The sequence below is a fragment of the Pseudochaenichthys georgianus genome, chromosome 6, assembly GCF_902827115.2.
Source record: "Pseudochaenichthys georgianus chromosome 6, fPseGeo1.2, whole genome shotgun sequence".
Taxonomy (NCBI): Eukaryota; Metazoa; Chordata; class Actinopteri; order Perciformes; family Channichthyidae; genus Pseudochaenichthys; species Pseudochaenichthys georgianus.
In genome coordinates, this window is record NC_047508.1 from 31,680,864 (window position 1) to 31,702,845 (window position 21,982).

Genomic DNA, 21,982 nt, shown 5'->3' on the forward strand with positions numbered 1-21,982 from the left:
TTCCCCCAAATGCATCCATGATCCAGGCCTGCACACACACAGCACGCCCAGGCACAGCATTAAATATGCCTGGCTGTAATGTAATGTGTGCACTGTATATAGATCTCCTTCCACCGTTAGTGGCGCAGAAAACAGCGAAATATCCCTTAAATCATAATTTCCAGCTACTGCCCTAGGTGCACCATCCCGTGCGAAGAAAAACCTCTGTAGGAAATTGTTCATCCCCATTACATTTCCTAATATGAAAGAAAATTGTATACACGTTTTCAATATGCAAAACAAAGAAATGTCTGCCTTTTGAACCCAAAAGTTAAAAATTAAGTCTTAACAAATACCTGTATTTGTATTCTTCCCAATTTTATTTTATCTTAGCTCATATTGTGACAAAAGGCTGTTCACCATAAGTGTCTTCACCAAATAATATATGCTGATTACTTTTATGATGCTTATGTTTTCCTTGCTTAATGTGTTGTCACGTATGGTTGATGTGCTTTTGATATTCCTTTATGCTCTTTGTGTAAAGCAAATTTGCCTTGGGGGGGAATAAGGTTTCATTCATGATGTTCACTGTAAACAAAACAATGCTGACTTCTATTATTCACTACTCTCATTTCAACCATACCACTGTCACTTAATATAGGATTCAGTTAAGTGACAGTGATATTAAATTATTCTCCATATGTTTTTGTAAAGTTTAGTTATTTTTCATACTTAGTTAACTTTTTTTTAATACAGTGTATGTGTTATTGATATTGATGAGACCAAACAAGCAATGTTGAGAAAGCATCTCAGGCTCTAAGAACCTGTAATGTTCACATTTTTCTGACATTTATAAACCATATGATTAATACATTAATGGCAGCCTTGTTCTTACATTTCTCTGGTAGAGTACTATTTTATTACAGTAATTACTTGCATACAATCTCGTAGAGCTGTCTTAAAATTCTTTAAGCTTCCAACAAATTGTGAGTTTTTGTTGCTTGGCAACCAAAGAAAATAAAAAACCATCGCTTGCTGTGTGAACCTTGGATTTGTTTTATGTCATCAACTCTAATTATCTGTAGGCAATCTATTTCTGTTTCTCAGTGATGATCTTCATCTTGTGATCTTCATCCTCTTCCCGCTGATGCAGTGGTTTCCCTCAGGTTAACGCCACATATTGCAAGGCACACTTCCTTTACAGAAATAGGATCATATCTGTGACATGTTGAAGATGAAGTGAGTTTTTGAGATGAACATTGGTTCTAGATGATCATGAATCAGAAAAAGTACCCAGATATTTTCTCCCAGAGTCTTGTCTGCTGATGTTTCCATTTTGACCACAATCTGATTAATTAGCAGCTTTTCAGTCAGTTTCTCTGTGTCTGTTTATTCCAGACGAGCTCCTCTGGCTCCTGTCGCCGTCACGTGACACACCTCCACATCTGCCCCCAGCTTCTGAAGCTCATCCAGCCAGATCTGCTGCTTCTGGGACAGCCGGTCACTTGGCCCCTTCACCTCCACCAGCTACAACAACAAGACAGCCCACATTGAAACAGTCCATTGCATGCTGCAGCACAATCGATGTAAAGGAATCAGGTACCACAGAGTGTCGAAATCCACACACAAAGAACAATATCAAATTCAGAAATCAATCATATGGTGTGGTCTCACCTTGTAGGTGTTGTTTGAGGTGTTCCACACCACTAGATCAGGCAAACCTCCACGGCAGTGTCTGTAGTCCTTCGACATTCGTTGTATTACCCCTCCTAAGAAGGCTCCTCTCATGCATGACACAAGGGACTGCAATAGAAAAAGTGGTGTTAGAAACTACAGTGACATGCAAAGGTAGACAACATCTGTTTTAACTTAACCTGTCATAGCATATCAAGGCCACTTTGAATCTTTACATGGGCCTGTCCATCTGTAACAACTGTATAATGTATATTGTGATATGTAGAGTATAAAAATGATGTGTTTCCAATATTAATTGCCAACTCATGTTTGTAAATGGGGCTGTCAAAACATTAGAAACACCTCTCAATAATATGAAGTCTATTTGAACACCACTGAAATCTATGACCTCAATAATAAACGTGGACCTATCATGCTATATTTGAAACATACATTGTAGGGCCATACCTATATAAAACATGTCTGTGAAGTCTTTTTTTCAAAATACCAAACAGATCATGCATTTTAGCCATGCCTCATTTCTGGCGAAGTCACGCCCATCTACTTCCGCCCCATGGGACCTTATTTCTGAAAAATTATGTATTGAAGTCAATGGAGAGAGAAAACGTATCTTTCGATCCCATTTGAATTGTGCCATGAATTACACATATGATGTTTGTCAATCTTAAAAAATCATTTCCATATCAAAAAAGTCACAGTTTGTCTTAAAACTGTTGAAATATAAGACTATGAAAAATACGCAACTAGAAAGACTACAAATCCCAGAGTCCCGTACATTAACGTTACACATTACACTCATGTTACTCACCTAAACCTTGTAAAGCCGGTCCCGCATGCTGGCTCTTACGGAACCGACTAACTCCCCTTTTGTGTATGTACAGCTCTCAACATGGCCAGACTTGTAGTGATTTTCACCTATTTTAATACTTTTCGCCTCATTCTGAAAGAAAGAAGTGAAATGTGCTAACGTGACGGCCATCTTGGTGTTAGTGACGTATGCAAGACCAGAATTGTAGTTCATTGAGCGCTTCACACAAAAAAATGTGTTACTTCACAGTTTTACGACACATTTTTATTTTTTTTACTTGCAAAATTATCTTTTAAATTGACAAACAGGTGTAATTCGTTGCACAATTCAAACGGGATCAAAAGATAATCTTTCTCTCTCCATTGACTTCAATACATGATTTTTCCAAAATAAGGTCCCATGGAGGTCCACCGGAAAGGGAAGGACTTCGCCACTCTATATGCTCTTTTCCAGCCCTGTTTTTGCAAGGGCTGATTCTGCTTTTGTGGTAGACTGCAGCGTCACTTACAGGCCTGGCATATGTACTACAGCATCTCCAGTGCTTTCGAACGGTCTCTCATTCCCCTGATAGGTGGAGAGTTGCCCATATAGGCGGAGCACCCCTTTTCTGATGTCAGAAAAATTCAAATAATAATCAGCTCCGTTGCAGCCCCGTTTTTAGAGATTTGGGTATGGAGGAAAAGAGAGAGGGTTGTGTTTTCGGACACTTGGTGAGTTTCCTGACACACCGGGGACACATATTCATGTATACAAGACGTACAAAAGTGCATTTTGCATGATAGGTCCCCTTTAAAGTAAAACTAATACAGCGCTGACAGTGCCAATCAAATCTAAACATGTTTATTATTTTAAAAGGTAGAGTTTGTGGCTGAGCAGTTGCCTTGTTTTGAATTCAATTTTTCAAGTGGCCACTATGTGAATATTTACCAGCTGGACAAATAAATACCTGTGCCTGTTGCAGGGATGAGAAGCGCTCCCAGTTGACCAGTGAACACACTTTACCCTCATGGGAGGTCCACACCTTCGCCAACATGTCATGCAGAGTCTCCACAGAAGCCTCGCTGAGTAACTGCACACGACAATCTATCGCCTCTTTTCTGTTCTCATAGAAACAGTCAGTGTAAAGGTCCAGCGGGCATGGCTGTGAGAAGAAAGGCAGATTAGTTTAATTGGTATTTCATTGAAATCTCACAAATACTGTATTCATAGGGTTTACTTTACCTGGTATGGATTCCTAAAAACATCTGGAATACCCTCCATAAAAATGATGTCCCATAGCAGAAGACCAAACAATGTTGAGAATGTAGAGCCCTCGCCATGGATCCCTGTTACATGAATAATACATAAATAACAATAAAGAATACAGAATGATGTTTAATAGGTGCAGCAAAACTGTTTACCTTGGTCAAAGCCTTGTTGATGGTAATGTGCTAATGACAGGTCTTCCACAGAGCATATAATAGTGGCATCAGCACTCTCTCCCCCATCTCCAATTGCTGGTAAAAGAAACCTAGATTTCCCCATGCCCCCCTCGTGGGGGAACAGCTGTCCCCGGATGGTCACCTGCAGACAAAGGTACAAACAGTATTTCATACATTCATTATTTTATATACAACCAACGATGATGTAACATTAGGTTATCTTGGCAAATTGATATTCCGTCCCCGACTTGCGCTACGTTTATTAAACATTGACAGAGGAAGAGTCAGTAGCTAATGTGTGTGTGACGTTTGTATTTGTGTGTCAGGTTCAAGGCTTGATAGATGCCAGTAATTTCATGAGTGTGTGTATCTTTAAAGACAATATCCTGTCACCTCGTAGGCATTTAAAGAGAACAATTAAAAAAAATATCAGAAGAAATTATTCAGCGCTGCTAAATCTGGTGGTTTAAGGCTGAGTGCTGGAGAGAGAGGGTAAGAGACTGAGTTGAGAAAGAGGAGAGGAAAAGAAATGAGAGTCGAACATGTTTGTAAGGCTTGAGGTGGTAAGAAATGTAACAACATTTCAGCTCAGCAAATGTCATTATTGCTGTGATGTTCTCTTTATACTTGACCGCACTCCCCACTAGCTGACATAGTGGTTGCCTTACTGCTCTCTGCACTCATATTATTCAGTGCTCATAGTGAAAGTATCTTATGAGGTGGTTAGAAACATAACATTAAACTCAGCAAATTATATTACTCCAGTGATGTACTTTTGTAATCAAATACATACATTTCATACTGTATACTGTATGTTCTAAACTGTGATTGTTCTTTATCATTCTATATATATATATATATATATATCTTCTTTACTTGCTTGTAAAGCGCTTTAAGCACCAGGAAAAGCGCTATATAAATGACATATATTATTATTATATAATTGTATTGATTCATTTATTAACAGGGACAGTGCACATTAATTAACATTGAGTTATCCAAGAGGCTATTTTTCATCTGTAGTCCCTGGTAATCTATATACATGTTAATGTTGTGGCCATTCTTATTCCATTATTGTAAGTATTGGGTGTTGAGCTGTGCTAGACTCACATGAGTGACATCTTCAACTTGGATAGTGGGCATGTCATTCATTTGCAGGCGAAGCTTCTTCAGGCTGGCAGACTCTTTCATCCTGACAGCTCTCTGATGGAGGGACAGTTTGTGTCCAGTACGCACCAGAGGGTCTGACATCCCATCTCTGATAGCACAGATAGCCTGATGGGAAAAGAACTCTGTCAAACGAATAAAAACACCATAGCTATTGTTGAGCACTCACACAAAGAGATAGATGATTAAATGGAACCCCGGGTAACGCTGCTCACTTGCTCAGGTTTTTTAAGGTGCTGGTGAAGGTTGAGTGCCAGTCTGTCCCACCATCGGCCTCGGCTGTCAGGACAGTAAACAGATTGCGACAGTAAGGACTGCAGCTCCTCTACTGCTTCCTGCAAACCAGAAGAAGAACCACTAGAAATGTAACCCCTGAATACACACTTTTCCCTTTTAAAATACTTTTATTTGATCTAAATGCGAGCGGACAGGGTCAGAAAACCTCATAGCAACGTAGCCTTTGCGAGATCTCCACCCCTCTGGTTAAGACCCGAGTGTAAGCCCATCCTGTAGTGAAGCTGCGCAGGAACACAGGCAGCTCCTCCTCGTGACTATCCAATCGAACACAGTGGTAATATTAGCATTAAACGATATCCAGGGAGTTCACATCTTGGTTTAAGACAGAAGCAATTTAAAAGATGTATGTCACCTGAGGTCATGGTTTGTCCTCAGCTCCTTCCAGACGCTTTTAGCCGCAGTATAGAGCTCCATGGCCTCCTCCCATTGACCCCCCTGCATGGCTGACACCACCTCCTGCAGGGTCCGCATGGATGCTTCGTATCTAGTGGGATAGATGGGATCATGAGTATTAATTAGGACTGTAACGGTTCCTGTATTACTACCGAACTGTCACGGCACGGTAAATATAGTCAAACACTGAATACTTTTGTTTGTTAATGTTAACATGTAGCCAATGTGACACATATTAAAACACTCTTAATGCAAATGTTTTAATTTGTATATTTTGGAGGATAAGCCTTTCACGTTTATAGCCTTTTGTGAATTGTTGTCTTCCGTAAAAAGTTGTGTGCCTTGCACTGCTGTCTACTCAAAAGAAATACAAATGAATCTAGCCTTATGCATATGGAGTTTTTCCACTGTACTGCAGTTATTGCACACCATAAAACTGGGAACGATTCTAACTGTGACTTCGGTATACCGTTCCAGCCCTAATATGTATTCTGTATATACAATACATTATACTACATTTGAGCTCTTTGTGCAGCCCCGCACCTGATGAGATCCTCTCTGTCCTGGAACACCTTGGCTGAACGCTGCACGGTGTAGTCTGGGAAGGCCAGGCGTCCGGAGTTAACCAGCAGGATGGTGAACAGCTGGCTCTGCCCACCAGCCGCCGTCTCCTCGTCCTCCAGGGTGTCCGTCAAAGAGAAGAGGAGAAGGATCCGAGAGAAGACGGCCCGAACACCGCGACACAGGCGCACACAGGAACTTGCAAGCTGCTTTGCCCTTTAAAAAGGCAAGAGGAAACAAGGGTGAGATCATTACTGCAATACTAGAACTGTCAATGCACACAATGTGTTTGATCATCTCACCTTTTGAGGATGACAGCCCCAATGTTGTTCTGAGCAGCGGACAAAGAGAAGAGGGACTTTTGCCGACTCAAACGGAGAAGTCCGTCCACCAGCTGCTGTTTCTGAGTCCCAGAATTGCCCAGATGGAAAGTCTTAGCCAGAGATTTGATATCAGGAGCGGGCAGGAGATCCAGAGTCTCCCCCAAGTCCTGAAGGTCACGCTCTACGATTTTCAAAAACAGCAGAGAGATGTTTTCGATGTGGTGTTACAGCAGGATAACAAACAGTATGTTCTTAAAAAGACTTTATTCATATAGCTATTTTCAAAAGAATGTTACAAACATTATATGGCAAAAAAGATTGGTACTATACAACTTAGCTAAAACTGTAACGATATAACAAAATCCTTCATTAACAACATCATACTGTCAATATACAAGTTCCAAGTCATTCAAGAGGTGTTCTCTTCTAAAGAGGCTCCATAAATAAAAAAGATAGTATTAGACATCATTTACCTGACTGTAGAAAACCAGCTTGAACCAGCTCCTGAGCCACAGGTCCCAGATCACTGCATATCTCTTCATAATCCAGTTTATTCACTTGGAGCCACTTCAGTTTCCTCTGAAAGAGTCTCACATACAGCTTCTGCCCCATGGCTTGAGAGGGGGAATACATGTGAGTGATGAGGCCTCTCTTCAAATAAACAACAATAACAGAAGGTAGAGCTGCAACAATCTGCCTACTACTCAGATAGTCCATCGCAAACTATTATGGTAGTCGGTTCATCTTTAATCATTTAATAATATTTCATGCAAAATGGTTGAAAAGGTAGTTTTCAGTCTCTAAAATACAAATATGTCCTGCTTTTCTGTTTTACAGCATACATATAACACTAGATACTTTTGATGTCCGGACGTTTAAACAAGGCATTTAAAGACATCCCTTTGGACAAACTAGTATGTAAATGTTTTACTATTTTGTCCTTGTGTAACAATTCATAATCTACAGATAATTCGAGTTTTATATCGGCATTACCTGAGAGTTTCTTGAATGCATGGATGAGCGACATGTCATCCTGATTGAACAATGACCTGTCGTCCTCATTCTCCAGCACAGCCTGTAGTACGGTCAGGAAGTTACGGAGGTAGTAGGGAAGCCGTAGGGGATCCACAGCCTGGTCACTCGGGATGCTCTCAGTAATAGACTCTGACTGTGTGTCACTTTTGATCGCTGCATCACTCGTTTCCTCTGAAGTCAGAAGGGGGTCACAAGTAGTGGTAGAAGGTCCCTCAGTTTTAGTCTGGTCTGTATCAGCCATCGCTGCTTTAATGTCACTAGAAAACACCTCCTCTGGCTCAACGCTGCTCCCCTCATATTTTGCTTTCTTTCTTAGTCCTGACGCGCTGCCAGTGGAAGGTGTTCCCTTTTTTCTCTTTGATAGTTTAGACTCTTTAGAGGAAGAAGAGAGCTGCTTTAGAGTAACCACTTTCTCTGATTTAGGAGCTTTGCGTTCAGGATTACGTCCTTTGTCTGAATATGATATATCTTCCACTGCTGTTGGAGAGTCATTACTAGTGTCTGTGAGGTCAATGACTGTCACACCATCTTGTTCGGCTTCTAAAGTCTGAATATTTTCTTTCTGTGAGCTGCTGAGGGTCTCAGGAGATGAACATATCGCCTTTTCAGGATCCATTGGTGCCCGTTTATCTCCTGTCTTTGTCCTCTTAGGTGACTTATGTCCTTTCATAGATAACTTGGAGGAGAGACTTCCCAGGTCAATGGGCCTCACCACACTTTTACTTCTCAATTCCAGTGGTGCCTGCTGAGAATCATTCTTCTTGAGATAAGGGCTGGTCTTGGTGCCTTTGATTTCTTCTTCATTCTTTGGATCCAGCTTTAGGGACTTTGGGGGATTCCTTATGGGGGACAGCTGCTTCCTTGGCACGACAGTATTACTTGCTGAGGCTGCATTGCTGTCTCCTCTCTCAAAGTTCTGACATTGCAAATCAATGTGCTCATTGATCTTGAATCTTGGTACCAGCTGGCCACACAGGGGGCAGGCCAGTTTAGGGGGGGGCTGGCTGATGAAGAAGGAGCTGATGGGAGGTGTGGCGGTGGCAGGACTGGCAGAAATCCCAGCTTTGACATTGCCTTTCTTCTTACTCTTAGACAATGACAAACTTCCTCTCGGTGTTACTTTGCTGGCTCTTTCCGTCATGATGCAGGCGGAAGTGCTGCTCAATACAAGGCTTTTTTAGAAGCGTTTCTTTGTTGCATACTATGATACGGATAGGCTCGACAGATACTGCTAATGGCTCTGTTTGGCTAACTCGACTCATAAAAACACTTTATTTTAAACGAGTATATATATGTAGCTTTGGTGGTTCAAATATGCATTAGAAAAACGCTAAAACACTAATATAAAAAGACTGTCAATTGAAAACAGAAGCTACCATACCGGTAGAAAAGAAGAGCGCTGCACGATCATAACAATCCCGCTTTCCAGGCTTAACCAGCGGAGCGCAGATTGCCTGGGAAGGATGTACCAATGGATCGACTACATCGATACTTCTCAACCACCTAAACGCTAACAAGGTAAAGAAAAAAAGCAATTTTAAATTATATTAATTGATGTGTGTTTTTAAATAAAGTCAGTGTTACTATAATGCAAAAAATAGAAAGTGTTTTTTTACATCGTACATTTCTCCTTTAATTTACTGTTAATGTTTAGGGAAATTAAGAGTTGGAAGGGTTTTTAACTTTTTGATAAAACAATAAGATAAGATATACTTTAATGATCCCAATTTGGGATTTGTGTTCGATACAGCAGCATGTAAACAAGGCATTTCACAAAATGTGAAAATGAAAATGAGTAGCTACAAAATAAGCCGAGATAAACCTTAAATAGAAAAATCCCCAGATAGGAAATAAAAAAAACAGAACTTTAAAGTTAAATATATACATACACGATACCGGTCAGTTATTTAGGTGTATGTTTGTCTCTGTGGTCATTATGCCTATCACAGTGTAATTAGTTGGGGGACCGAGCAGTGAGCACATGATGATGGGGGTGTGTTTTTCTACACAGGTTCCTGGGCTGCTGTGCGGCTTTTATTCAAAAATCACCATTCCGGAGAGCAATCTGATGTGATCAGCACACGGGCATTTTACAAGGAGGTGCGGCCGACAGGACTGATGTTGGTAAGTGCCACATAGCATTGTCTGTGTTTGGATGGGGAAACATGTATTTGTGATGCACATAGGCCTCTTCGTCTTGCGATAAGAGAGCCAAAGACAATGCTTCTGGATGTGGTCCTTTGGTACAACGTCAGCCCATAAACTGGATGATGCAGTCTCGATGCTTCAAATCAAGGTCGATGTGCATTACAGCAGAAGGATAATATTTGCTTGCAGATGATGAATTCAGCAGAGTGTGTTTTCAGGGAGTCAGATCCATCACTGCGTGCTATATGCGCAGGAAAACCATAATGTCTTATTATCTTATCGATGTTTAAGCAGATGGGAATGTGGCGTCCACTTGTGGGGAAACCGGAGCCACCACAACATCCACTCCTGCAGCTGCGGCAAAAGTTAACCATAATGGCTTTATTAGATACCTACAAATGATGTGAAGGGCAGGGCGAGCTGCGTGAAATCGCGACCATAATGACCCTTATTGTTTTAATAAGCACTTCAGCACCATGGAGAGGTATGACCTCTCCATTAGGTCCGCGTGTAATAGCCTATATGGGAGGTGATCTGGGGGGGATTAGGTTTTTGTATTCATAACAGCATAATCTCAGTTGCATTGTCATGAGATCAACACTGTGAGCGGTTAGGATGTATTGTGTTTAGTGTGATACACATAAATAATATTCAAAAAGCTTATTGTACTGTTTTTTCTCACCCATTTAAGCCTCAAGCCTTCATGATTCATGTTTTGATGAGGGTGTTGACATGTCGAGACTGGGCGGATATCAGCCCACTGTGTTCAGTGTGAGAGCTACTTTCAGAAGGCCACTATTAAGTGTTAACGCCTTAAATATTAGACTGAGAACAGAATTAAGCATTTTATGTTGCTCTTCTTTTGCATAAAAGATTAAAATAGAGTAATGGATCCAGGGAATGCATATGGCTTAAATGATTAACGTATTTGCTGTTTGTTATTTTAAATTGATGAATCATATTTATAATATCTTTTGTTGGTGTAAAGCTACACACTGTAGGGTTGAAGCAAACTAGTATTGTAATGTATATTTCTTTTCTTTGGGCATTTTTTAAGTGGTAATTAAAACATTTGCAGATACATATTTTTCTGTCAATCGATTTATCATCAAATAAAAAGTTGACTTGGATTTTGAATCTGGTGCATAGACTAAAATGATAATAGTGTATCAGAGATAAGTTTGTAAGGGAGAATATCACTTTAATTGAAAAAGTAACAATTATTTGACATCATAAAAACATCACATGCTGCTGTTCAATGGTTTTGTTGCATATCTCCTGTTCTGCAGGACATCAAGGCACAAGTAGAGCAGATTCAACAAAGCAAGATGACAGGTTACAAACAACCTTAGCAGTCATAGACAAAAGGAGTCAGATGGTGAATGTTGGTGTTAGATGGTAATGAAGTAATAGATATATAGATAACTTGATACTAGGTGGCCTGTTTGACCTTGGAGTAGGGGTTGTGTTAGTATTGAGTGTAAAGAAATATATTTACTCTAATATAATGTTTCTAATTTGTGTGCTATTGTGGAAACTAACCTGTGATCATATGTTATCCAATATAGTCTGATTTCTTGAGATATGCTCCAAAAATGTGTTGTTAGTGTGTATTATGATTGATGTTTTGTTTTGCTGACATTTTAAATATGAATGCCTTAATAATATGTGTATTTATTACAGAGATAGGAATAACATGGGGCAGTTCATTTCTACAGTACATAGGTTTCAGTAAAGATATTTAACAGGCGGTAAAGTTGTACATTATCTTTTAAAACGTAACATTTGTTCAATGTTTCTGTTTCTATGTGAAAAATGTGCTGTTCACGGTGTGAAGTGTAAAAGTAGCATAATGCATCTCAGAGGTTTAATTGTGGTTATCTATTATCGTTCACAGGGTTGAAGGTATAGCGTGCTTAAAGGCCCGTTATGGTTCATGGAAAAAGGCCAGGAACCATCACCAAAGTATTGGCCCCCAGCCCTCCACCGTGCTCCGGTCCAGGAGTCACTGAACAGAGACAAGAAGAGCAGCGAGCTTTGGTAAAGGAGGCGTCTGAGAAATCATTGTGCACCTTGAAGGATGAAATCAAAGAGCAGCTGATTCCTGTCCCTGCAAGCCAATTCGACTTGAGTTGTGACCCTAGTCCTGAGGACATGGAGGACACCTGCTCCGAGTACGACAACGTGGGCTCTGATGTGGAGCAGGACTACGATGAGGTACTGCATTTAAACAGAGAGGGTGTTGTGGACGCGAGGTTCTACAAACAGTACTCTCCTGAGGATGCTGGCTATATAAAGCATGCAGTAGGCGATAATATTAATGACAGCAGCAGTGCTGTTGACCAGTTTACTCCCAGGCCTGGACATGGCACAGAAATATATGAGGGATCACAATCAGACACTAAACCTCACAAGACGGGCCATGGATGTAGGTCGCATTGTGCTCCTACTGCTGTGGCTGAAGCAGAGAGGGAGGTGAACACGTGCCAGGAGAACAGGTTTTTCTTCAATGACGGAGATGAGATAGAGGAGGTGTTGGACGGGGCCAAGTTTATAGAGGATTTAGAGGAGGAAGAGACCATAGTTCAAGGAAAGACCAGCCTTTATCAGGACAAGGAGAATGGAAGAGTTAGAAAGGGAGGTGATGAAAGGAAGAGAGATGATGACACTCGAGTGGCCAGAAACCGTAATATCCCCGTAGCTAGTAAGAAGTGTGAGGCGTCTCACATGGGTTCAAAGGAGAGGGAGAGGCAGGGTAAAGGACGAGGGAGGAGGGTAGCAGGAGAGGACATGGAGCCCATTGTTTCTGGGATCAAAGGATGCACGACCAACAGCAGTGAACAGCGTCCAAAGACTTTGTCAAAGGGCAGCAAAACAGCTGTGGTGAGGACCAAGGCTCGGTCTGGTTCCAGTAGGCCTCATCCTCCCCCGCCACCTCGTCACGCACATGCTCAGCCTCCTGCCGACACCCAGAAGGCCCCGCCTCGCAGAGAGACTCCTCCCGTTCCCAGAGCCAGTCTCTCTTCCGCCGACAGCCAGGAGAGTGAACCCAGGGTTATCAAAGCATCCTTGGCTGCTCATCAAACACCAGAACCACAGAGGGAGCCTCCTGAGGACAGGCAGAGACGGCCAGAGAAACCGCAGCAGGTAACCAAATGCAAATAGGGCAGGTCTTTTTCAGATCCCATCCCTTGGGGCTTGTGTTTGTTCCTGCACAATCTACCTTCACTGTGTCCTAGAGTGGCTGCAGTATGATGTTAAGTACATGCTTTGCTATGAAAAGTATCTTTCCCCATGGGCTTATCATTTACACAGAACAATAAGAAATATTTAAAACAAGACATGCCAAAGTTATAGCAGATGTTTGAATACAACAGGGGGAGAAGCCGAGCACGGCTGTGATACCCGAGGATGTGCCGGAGCAGCCGAGGAGGCCTCCGAGTCCAGAGCCCCTCCCTGCAGAGGACAGCAACACACCCAAGGTGAAGACTTTTTACAAAACAGAAGACTATGTTTCATTGATGACATCCACATTCTTTTAATTTATGTAGTTTAAGGGAATTAATCTGCCTTTTCTCCATATCCAAAACATCAATTTTTGATATTCCCACTATAAGAATACTTTTTTCTGTATGCCACTTATTAAATCAAATCACTATTTATTTATGTGACTGCACTGGAACATTTATTGTCTTATTTTTCTTGTATTAATGATTCTATTTGATATGCTTTTATACAATATTTACTATGATTAACTGATATGTATCTCAGGTATTAATAGTCATACCAATGCTGTACAATTAAAGGCTAATATTGACATGCTTATTTTTAAGAACACACAGGAAGCTGCTTCTTTCCCAAGCTTTGAAGATGGTGATTATCTCATAATATTCTTATATTTCATAAATCTTTCCAGCACATTCAAATGTTTCCACTGACAGCCGTTTGTTTTCTGCATAGTCCCAGGTCCCTGTGAGCCAGAGGATCTTATTGATGGGATCATTTTTGCTGCTAACTACCTTGGCTGCACTCAGGTGTTGTCTGATAAAAACCCATCCAAGTCTGTCCGCATGTCCCAGGCCCATGAAGCTGTCAGTCGCATCAAGGTAATCTGTCTCTTCACAGACACTCATTCATATCCATTGATTTAGTTTATACATATTTAACTTGCTAAAGAGGTTGCTGCATGCATTCTTCTTTCATCTGGTCTTTGTGTTCAGGACAAATTGATTAGAAAATTATGGGGGAAAAAAACACAAGACGTTGCCTTTTAATCTTTAGCCATCGAGCTAACTTGCTATCAGTGTTTGCAGGTTTAAGAATCAATATTGATGCCTCGGAGTAAAACAACAAGGTAGCTGTTTAGCAATGCAAGTTGTTGGTTGTGCTCCAAAAAGGCATTTTACTTTGTATTTGTGTGGGAGTTTTATGTGTATATGTACCTGTTATTGCCAGCTGATTTATTTGTAAAGGGAAAACCATGCAGCATGGTCATTTCCTTACCACACGGTGGTGCTGTTGCATAGGTTTTTTTCTCAACGGCCATGTTAGTGTCTTTAAAATAAGCTAAGAGTTTGCATTGTAACATACAGGTACAACAAATATTAAACGTCTGATTAAAACAATATACATTTATTTCAAAGAGCCAAGATGAAGACTCTCAAATGATGACAGAAGTGGACCTGTTTATCTCCACCAAAGCTGTCAAAGTGCTGAATGCTGACACACAGGTTAGTAACTCCCTTGTGTGTTAAATCTAACACATAAGCTTCCCTTGTGTGTTAAATCTATATAACTGAGTAGTGATTGCCATTATTGTTGTTCCACGCAGGATACAATGATGGACAGTGCCTTGCGGACCATTTCCTATATCGCAGACATTGGCAGTATTGTGGTTCTGATGGCTCGGAGGCGCCTGTCTCAGGCCTCATCAGAGGATTTCTCAGAGTCTCCTGACTCTGCTGGTGAAGGGAAGAGTCAGTACAGGATGATCTGCTATGTCTTTGAGTCTGAAGATGTGAGTATTTGCTGCTAAACTGAAAATACATTTTGAGTTTTGAGTATATGCCTTAGTTTTATATTAGATGTTTGTTCCGAGGTGTCTATAACATTGTCATCTTTCCCACCTCCTTGCTGTTGTCAACTGGGATAGCCTTTCTGCTGAGTAGTTTCCCCAAACTCTCCCCTTCCCACAGGCTCAGCTCATTGCACAGTCCATCGGTCAGGCCTTTAGCGTGGCCTACAGAGAGTTCCTGCGAGCCAACGGCATCAACCCGACCGACTTGAGCCAGAAACAATACAGTGACATCATCAACTCCCAGGAAATGTACCACGATGACCTCGTCCATTTCTCAAACTCAGACAACTGTAAAGAGGTTTGAAGTTTTTTCATTATGGCTTCAGGTGATTTGTGGATGAGGACAGATGGATTTCCCTCCACCATCATTCACTGTACTTCTAAACCCTGGCATGTGACATTCAAAATGTGCTTAAAAATGATTGGAAATTCTTTTTCTTGGTTCCAGCTGAATGTGGAGAAGCAGAAAGGGGAGAGTCTTGGTGTGGTGATTGTGGAGTCTGGGTGGGGCTCCATCCTGCCCACCGTCATTCTGGCCAGCATGCTGAACAGCGGCCCTGCAGCTCGCTCTGGAAAACTCAGTGTTGGGGACCAGATTATGTCCATCAATGACACAAGTCTGGTGGGTCTGCCACTGGCAACCTGTCAGGGCATCATCAAGGTAACTCATAGGGATTTAACATATTCCCATCTTCCTTTAGTCTTCTGACGAAATATCACTAAACAATTTCCTATGGTTGTTTGCAAATGCTACTCAAACTGGAGCGAATAGTGCATTTATTTAAATGATGTAACTTTTTATTTTTTATTATATATTGTTTTAATTATATCATAACTTAGTACTTTTTTTTAAATGCATGTCACATATTTAACATATGTAACATTAAGCTGTCTGTAGCTCTTTTTCCTGCTGTAACTACGCAAATGTCTCCTCCGTGGGACTAATAAAGGTATTCTGATTCTGATGATTTGTTGCAGACTAGTATTATTATTTGAGCAGTAGACTTAAATAAACTTAAAATAAACTACATATTACATGTTTTTAATGTGGATTTAAACACTACTAAAGGAATAAGGAATTTGGCTACAGGTATTACCCATCAGTAGGATGAATTCATTTTGGTTTTGGAATCCTAAAATCGGTTTTTATTCTTCAGGGTCTGAAGAACCAGGTGAAGGTAAAGCTGAGTATTGTGAGCTGCCCTCCTGTCACCACTGTCCTCATCAAGAGACCTGATCTCAAGTTCCAGCTTGGTTTCAGTGTGCAGAATGGCATTGTGAGTAAGCCTTTGTTGGTATGAAGCATGGCACTTTAGGTTAAGACTTTGGCAGCTTCTGAAGAAAACCACTGAGGTGTCTGCTGTAAACTATGCCATTTTTCAACCCTCAGATCTGCAGTCTGATGCGAGGTGGCATAGCTGAGCGAGGCGGTGTTCGTGTTGGACACAGGATCATTGAGATAAATGGTCAGAGTGTTGTTGCCATGGCACACGAGAAGATTGTTCAAACCCTGTCTGTCTCAGTGGGTGAGGTAAGAAGACATCATGCGACAAGATGGCAATTGTCACTGATTACTGCCCCACACAAGTCTCTGTAGCATAAAGGCCTTTCAAAGTTATGCCTTCAGATTAGAGATTAGTTCAAGGCACAGAGTTTTGGTTACATAAATTACTACTGCTTGCATTTCATCAATCAAATAAATCTTTACATTTGGTTTGGGCTAAATTGTTGGCTGAAAAGTGTAGCAGCAGATGAGTGGTACAAAATTAAGCATTATTTAATTTCAGGCTTTCTACTACACTATACATTTTAGAACACAAATCTTGTTTTTTAGCTCAAATGTACAAATTAAAGTTAATATCCTCATCTACCATTAGTTGGATGCTTTGATTCAAAAAACAGCTTTGGGAAATCTGCTTATTTGTTGTTTGCTGAGAGTGAGATAGGAAGATCGATACCTGGCTGCTTAGCTGAGCTTAGCATAAAGACTGAAAATAGGGGGACAAGCTAGCCTGGCCCTGTAACACTTAAATCCACCTACAAACAACACTGAAGCTAATGTATTATTATCATGTCATATCTTGTTTGTTTACTACACATTTAAGTGTGAAACAAAACCTCAAGGTGCCGACAAGGCTCACGGTTACTAAGCCAGGGAATGGTCAACCACAAAAACCTTTGTAAAACCCCGATGTTTAATTTCTACCGTTGGGTATTTGAACAGATTAAAAAACTTGACACAACTTGTTAAGAAGTGAGCTCAGAGGTGCAGGTAGGTGTATTATGTCACCTTTGGAAAGAGCAATGCTAGCTGTTGACCTTGTTTCTAGTCTTTTTGGCTAAGCTAACTGGAGGCTAGCAGTAGCTTCATATATATAATACAGATGTAAAAGATGAGCAATATCATCACCTAATTCTCAGCAAGAGAGTGCTAAGGATGCCTTAAATGTTAAGATTAAAGTCAGAGCAAAACAATCGGATTATTTTTGTGAACAGTTTATTACAATATACAAAGTGTATTATTAGGTCAGTTTTCTTTAGGCTTTGTGGGACTAATAAAGCTATTCTGATTCTGATTAATCAACCATTCTTGGTCAGATCCATTACTTACACATTTACGAAGATGTGAACATCGTGTGATGTTATTGTGAGTTTATTTGCCCCTATTCATCACAGTATATGTCTCCATTAAAGCCATTGAAGCATATTCTTTGTCAGTAATTGATTCAAGGTCTCCTCTGAGTTTCTGGTGTCACAGAAGGAAGTCAATTAGGCCAGGATTCAAGTGATTATGACTCTATAAACGGACCCTTAAGTTGACAGTGTAATTGCCCCCCCTCCTCTCGTCTCTGCCAGATCAACATGAAGACGATGCCTGCCGTGATGTTCAGACTGCTAACGGGACAGGAGACGCCCCTCTACATTTAGAGACCGTGCATGGATCAGCCCACTGTAGCTCTGCATGTCTGGCTGGGTGGAGGCGAAGGGCAGATGATGGACAGGTGGCTCAGTGGGACGGGGAGATTTTATTTTTCTATCATTTTATTTTCCCGGCCTCTTGCAAAGCTGTAAAGAACATCCGGTTCTCATTTTCAGGTTTTATCTTGAATTACATTGTCATAATGGCCTTACAATGTGAATACTCTGTCTGTAGTACTGTACGTAAGTTTCTGGTGTTGAAGAGAAGTAGCTTTAAGGTCACGATTATTTTCTTATGAAGAGATAAATTAGTACATTTATTTTTTATTTAGTCATTTTTATAATGTGTATGGAGTTTCAAAATGTACTTATACTGTAAATACTTTGGACTACTCCAGGACTTGGTTGGAAAGGCCATATTACTCCTACAGTATATGCATGCTATTATGAAGAATTACTGACCAGGGATTCTTTCTCAATCTGACATGATAATCTATAAAAATAAGTATTAAAAAAGGATAATAATATGCTGTACAAAAGCTTTGTGTATTATGGTGATGCTGAAGGCCAAAGACACAACTACTTTTCAAAGACTTACAGAATCCGTGATCATTACCTTTACCAGAGCAAACAGTACAAGAATGTATCAAATATATACATTTCTGAATGAATGTAATGTTATAACACTAAGAATACAATCTCACTGATGAATGTTTGTTGTTGTTTTTTATTTTATTGAGGTGTTGCAGCAAAGAAGTACTTACAATAACACAAGACATACATTACATTTGCATGGTTTGAGGTTCCCTATTATGCTTGTCAGGGTTTTCCCTTTCCTGTAGTGTGTTATATCGGTTTGTGTGCATGTAAATGGTCTACAAAGGCTCAAATCTATCAGTTCCCTCCAGAAGGAGTTTCTCTCCCACTCACTCCCCCCAATGCCTGAAACGCTCCATTGGACTCGATACTTACGTAACATAATGACATCACTATGTTACACTCACGCTTCTATTTGCTAAAACACATTGTTCGTGATTAAGGGGCGGGACATCTATAAGCGGTTGACCAATCACAACAGAGCCGGCCTGCTAACCAATCAGAGCAGACATGGGCGCTGGTTTCAGACAGAGGGTGAAAAGAGGTGCTGCGGCACAGGCAGTATGAGAAAAATAAAGAGCTTTTTCAACATTAAAGCATCTAAACATGTCACAGTTGAGGCACTATAAACAAAATAAACCTGAAAATTAGCATTATAGGGCCCCTTTAAGAGAATATTATTCTTAACGAGGCAGTTTGCTACTTATTCTACTTCTCATCTTTTCACATTTATTTGGATCTTAGAAGCTATGAAATAAGGATGCTTCAACCCACAGGAAGTATGCTCAAAGTAAGCCACATTGTTGCCATGGCTATGTGCATGCATTTCATGAATTCTGAAGAAAGTCGTCAAATTAATGATTTGTCTCATCTTTCATTTGAAATGAACGAAAGGAAGTTGAACAATGACAGATTCCTTATTGATCAGTTTATATACATACTGCATGGATCCCATACAACTTCATATACTGTTCCTACAACTATTGCAACATGCCATTAGACTTCACAAATACAACTATGTACAGTTCAATGATGTATAACACTTCACAGGCTCACAAAGATAATTAAAACAGATGAGAAATAAGACACGTAATCTGTAACACATTCAGCAAGAAATATCTTCAAGTATTGGCTGGAAAAGCTCCCTGAAGGAAACCAGCACAGCGTCATATATGTTCCTAAAACACAGAAACAAAATCATCTCAGTCACAGTTAAGCAGAGAAGGAAACACCTTTCTTAAATGTTATAGATGAACATAAAAGTGCAACACTCAGCTCTAAGGATTTAGTTGCCATGGTGGCTATAATAGCAGTGATTCATTATATTTCAAGATGGCGCAGAGTTGAATATGTATTCTGCATCATTAAATGTATATCAAAGTCAAGTCTCACAGCAAATTCATAGAAGGTGTCAAAAGGAGGTATTAAGCTCTAATTATTGCCACCTTACCTCTCTGACCTTTGATGACAGCGGTGAAATTGTCACTCCATCAAGAAAAACTGCATTAAGGTAGCCCTCCCCATAAGAAACATCCTCATCTTCATAACTGTCGAAACCAACACTGAAAGCCTCTTTCATCTTCTCTGGTATGAGAAAGTGCAACATCGTCACCAGAACACCGATGATGGTGCACAGCAAACCTGAAAAACATTTCCATTAGTAGAAATCTTCACAGCTGTTTGAAAATCTACAGTTCAAAACATACAAACATATTAAATAAATGTTACGCCTATTATCTTCACCTGTTGCCAGAGCCAGCCAGAATGAATGGCTGTACTGTGCTTCAAATGAATCGGATCCTATGGAGAAAACACACTGAGGTGCGTTCATGATAGTGGAGAAAGAAGCCATGGCGAAGAAGATGAAGGCAGCGGTAGCCATCATCATATACCCAGCGTACAGGATGACCGGCATGGAGAAGAGGATATTGGCGAGAATCCAGCAGCAGAAAGCCGTCCTGTGAAAGTGTGCAGATGTTTTGATTCAACTACTTTTACTACCATCTGCTTAAACTGACAGTACTTTAAAACTCCAAAATGTATGCAGTTATATAATGTTACCAGAGGGTTGCCGAGGCGTATCGGCCAGAGTATCTGTACTGAAAGATGAGTCCACATGGGTTGCTTATGGTGAATTTCTCAGCGATGTACAGGATGGGGTTGGGTAAACCTTTCTCCAGAGCTTCCTCATACTCTTCTTCAATAGTGTCATGCCAGCTGAACATCTCATTGTAGTCTATGGTCTCATTGAACTGTACAATGGGATTCCCTGAGAGAGAAAACAGGATTACATTTATGACAACTAAATCACACATTTCCCACAGAAGGGTGTTGTAGTTTATATGTTTTATGACAGGAATATATAGTCTTTTGAGTGAACATCTGGGTTTTTATTTAACCAGATAAAAGCATCAAGATTAAAAGATCAAAGTTGCTAGGGTAAGCAATCAGTGTACGAGTGTATAATACACATTTCTGCACAACAGCAGCCACACTGACTCACCCTTTAGTGTCACGTTGATACCGTACAGCCCAATATGCAAGCCGATGTCAGCATTAACCACTGCGTCGCTGAAAGACTTATAGGTGGCATTAGTGGTCATTCTTGCCTCAGCCCAGTCGTCGGTGTAGTTGAGCGCTGCAGAGAAAAGACACAAAGGTGAGGGATGTTCGCACGGAAAGGAAAATCTGTGTGATTTATTCAACGACAGTGATAAGAATACAAAACTCACCCACTAACACTGCACCTATGAACAAGCTGGTAACTATTCGAATCATCCAGAACAGCCTCTGATTGGAAAGTAGTTCAAAACTATTTCATGTACATTGAATTAAAAAGGAGACAATCATTTTGAGATGTTTGCAGTGAGTACAAGTTTATCTGATGCTTGAAACTCACCGACTTCCCTCGTATCCCAGGCAAAATGATAAGAAGACTGGCTGCTAGCAAAAGAAAGACTAGAATTATTGTGATCAAACGGCCACTGAAGAGGAAGGAGGATCTTTGTAGAGGGTAGAATGGGTAAATGTCATCGAAGAGAGTCATCTTAGCGCTTCAGCTGAGCCTAGAGAGTTTAACAGAGAAGACAGTGTTAGTGGAAGGGTTCTCAGTTTCCTCCAGATACAGAGATAGCTGCTCTTATTTCTTACAGTAAGGATGGGACAATAATGCAACACGCCACTTCATTGAGTAAAACGTCTGACTCTTGAGTAATATGTCTGACTCATGTAATTTCATCTATATTCCCTGGTACTGCATATCTTTATTGCAAATAAATTAATCAGTGTAATGCACAAAGCTGTGCAATTGTATACATCCACCTGTTCTCTTAATTGTAATGGATTCATTTGAATCAATGTGACAAACAAAACCAATCAAAGACACACAGAAAAAAATACAAAAGGTCTTTCTTACCCAAAGGTTGAAAGATGAAGACCGCAGAAGAGTGTGAATGTTGAGGAAACATACACTTCTTTTATAGTGTCGGCCCCCCTTTGTGTCCTTTGTGAGGGGGAGGATGTATTGACAAGCTGGGGAAAAGAGGAGTGATCCAAACATATG

General features: G+C 40.5%; 3 protein-coding genes across 4 annotated transcripts; 1 reads left to right on the forward strand and 2 right to left on the reverse strand.

The window, feature by feature from the left end:
* Positions 1-726: 726 nt before the first annotated feature.
* On the reverse strand, positions 727-9,127 carry fan1 (FANCD2 and FANCI associated nuclease 1). The gene is made up of 13 exons (XM_034085525.1): positions 7,638-9,127; positions 7,118-7,258; positions 6,624-6,825; positions 6,304-6,537; positions 5,720-5,851; positions 5,513-5,621; positions 5,286-5,405; positions 5,014-5,178; positions 3,883-4,045; positions 3,704-3,807; positions 3,429-3,623; positions 1,654-1,782; positions 727-1,506 (listed from the first exon to the last, which is right to left on the reverse strand). Exons 1-13 carry the CDS (start codon positions 8,818-8,820, stop codon positions 1,369-1,371), a joined length of 3,015 nt encoding a protein of 1,004 aa, XP_033941416.1. The 5' UTR covers positions 8,821-9,127; the 3' UTR covers positions 727-1,368.
* A 528-nt stretch (positions 9,128-9,655) lies between these two features.
* apba2a (amyloid beta (A4) precursor protein-binding, family A, member 2a) lies at positions 9,656-18,519 on the forward strand. 2 transcript variants are annotated; one of them, XM_034084478.1, is made up of 12 exons: positions 9,656-9,803; positions 11,725-12,974; positions 13,205-13,309; positions 13,661-13,700; positions 13,788-13,933; positions 14,471-14,557; positions 14,659-14,844; positions 15,023-15,202; positions 15,353-15,565; positions 16,062-16,181; positions 16,295-16,435; positions 17,761-18,519. In XM_034084478.1, exons 2-12 carry the CDS (start codon positions 11,757-11,759, stop codon positions 17,830-17,832), a joined length of 2,508 nt encoding a protein of 835 aa, XP_033940369.1. In that variant the 5' UTR covers positions 9,656-9,803; positions 11,725-11,756; the 3' UTR covers positions 17,833-18,519. The 2 variants fall into 2 exon arrangements, with proteins under 2 accessions (XP_033940369.1, XP_033940370.1); XM_034084479.1 differs by having other exon boundaries at positions 13,794-13,933.
* Positions 18,520-19,586: 1,067 nt separating this feature from the next.
* On the reverse strand, positions 19,587-21,466 carry duox2 (dual oxidase 2). The gene is made up of 7 exons (XM_034085806.1): positions 21,320-21,466; positions 21,153-21,210; positions 20,924-21,058; positions 20,482-20,689; positions 20,164-20,378; positions 19,871-20,061; positions 19,587-19,598 (listed from the first exon to the last, which is right to left on the reverse strand). Exons 1-7 carry the CDS (start codon positions 21,464-21,466, stop codon positions 19,587-19,589), a joined length of 966 nt encoding a protein of 321 aa, XP_033941697.1.
* Positions 21,467-21,982: the final 516 nt, after the last annotated feature.

Coding starts and splice junctions, on each gene's coding strand:
- fan1 (XM_034085525.1), bottom strand. CDS start 8,820: ATGACGGAAAGAGCCAGCAAAGTAACACCGAGAGGAAGTTTGTCATTG. Junction 5,852..6,303: donor GACAGAGAGGATCTCATCAG/GTGCGGGGCTGC, acceptor CTATCCCACTAG/ATACGAAGCATCCATGCGGA. Junction 5,622..5,719: donor AGGACAAACCATGACCTCAG/GTGACATACATC, acceptor TCGATTGGATAG/TCACGAGGAGGAGCTGCCTG.
- apba2a (XM_034084478.1), top strand. CDS start 11,757: ATGGTTCATGGAAAAAGGCCAGGAACCATCACCAAAGTATTGGCCCCC. Junction 13,701..13,787: donor TTTCCCAAGCTTTGAAGATG/GTGATTATCTCA, acceptor TTTTCTGCATAG/TCCCAGGTCCCTGTGAGCCA. Junction 14,845..15,022: donor ATGTCTTTGAGTCTGAAGAT/GTGAGTATTTGC, acceptor CCCTTCCCACAG/GCTCAGCTCATTGCACAGTC.
- duox2 (XM_034085806.1), bottom strand. CDS start 21,466: ATGACTCTCTTCGATGACATTTACCCATTCTACCCTCTACAAAGATCC. Junction 20,379..20,481: donor TACGCCTCGGCAACCCTCTG/GTAACATTATAT, acceptor ACACTTTCACAG/GACGGCTTTCTGCTGCTGGA. Junction 20,062..20,163: donor CTGGCTGGCTCTGGCAACAG/GTGAAGATAATA, acceptor AATGTTTTTCAG/GTTTGCTGTGCACCATCATC.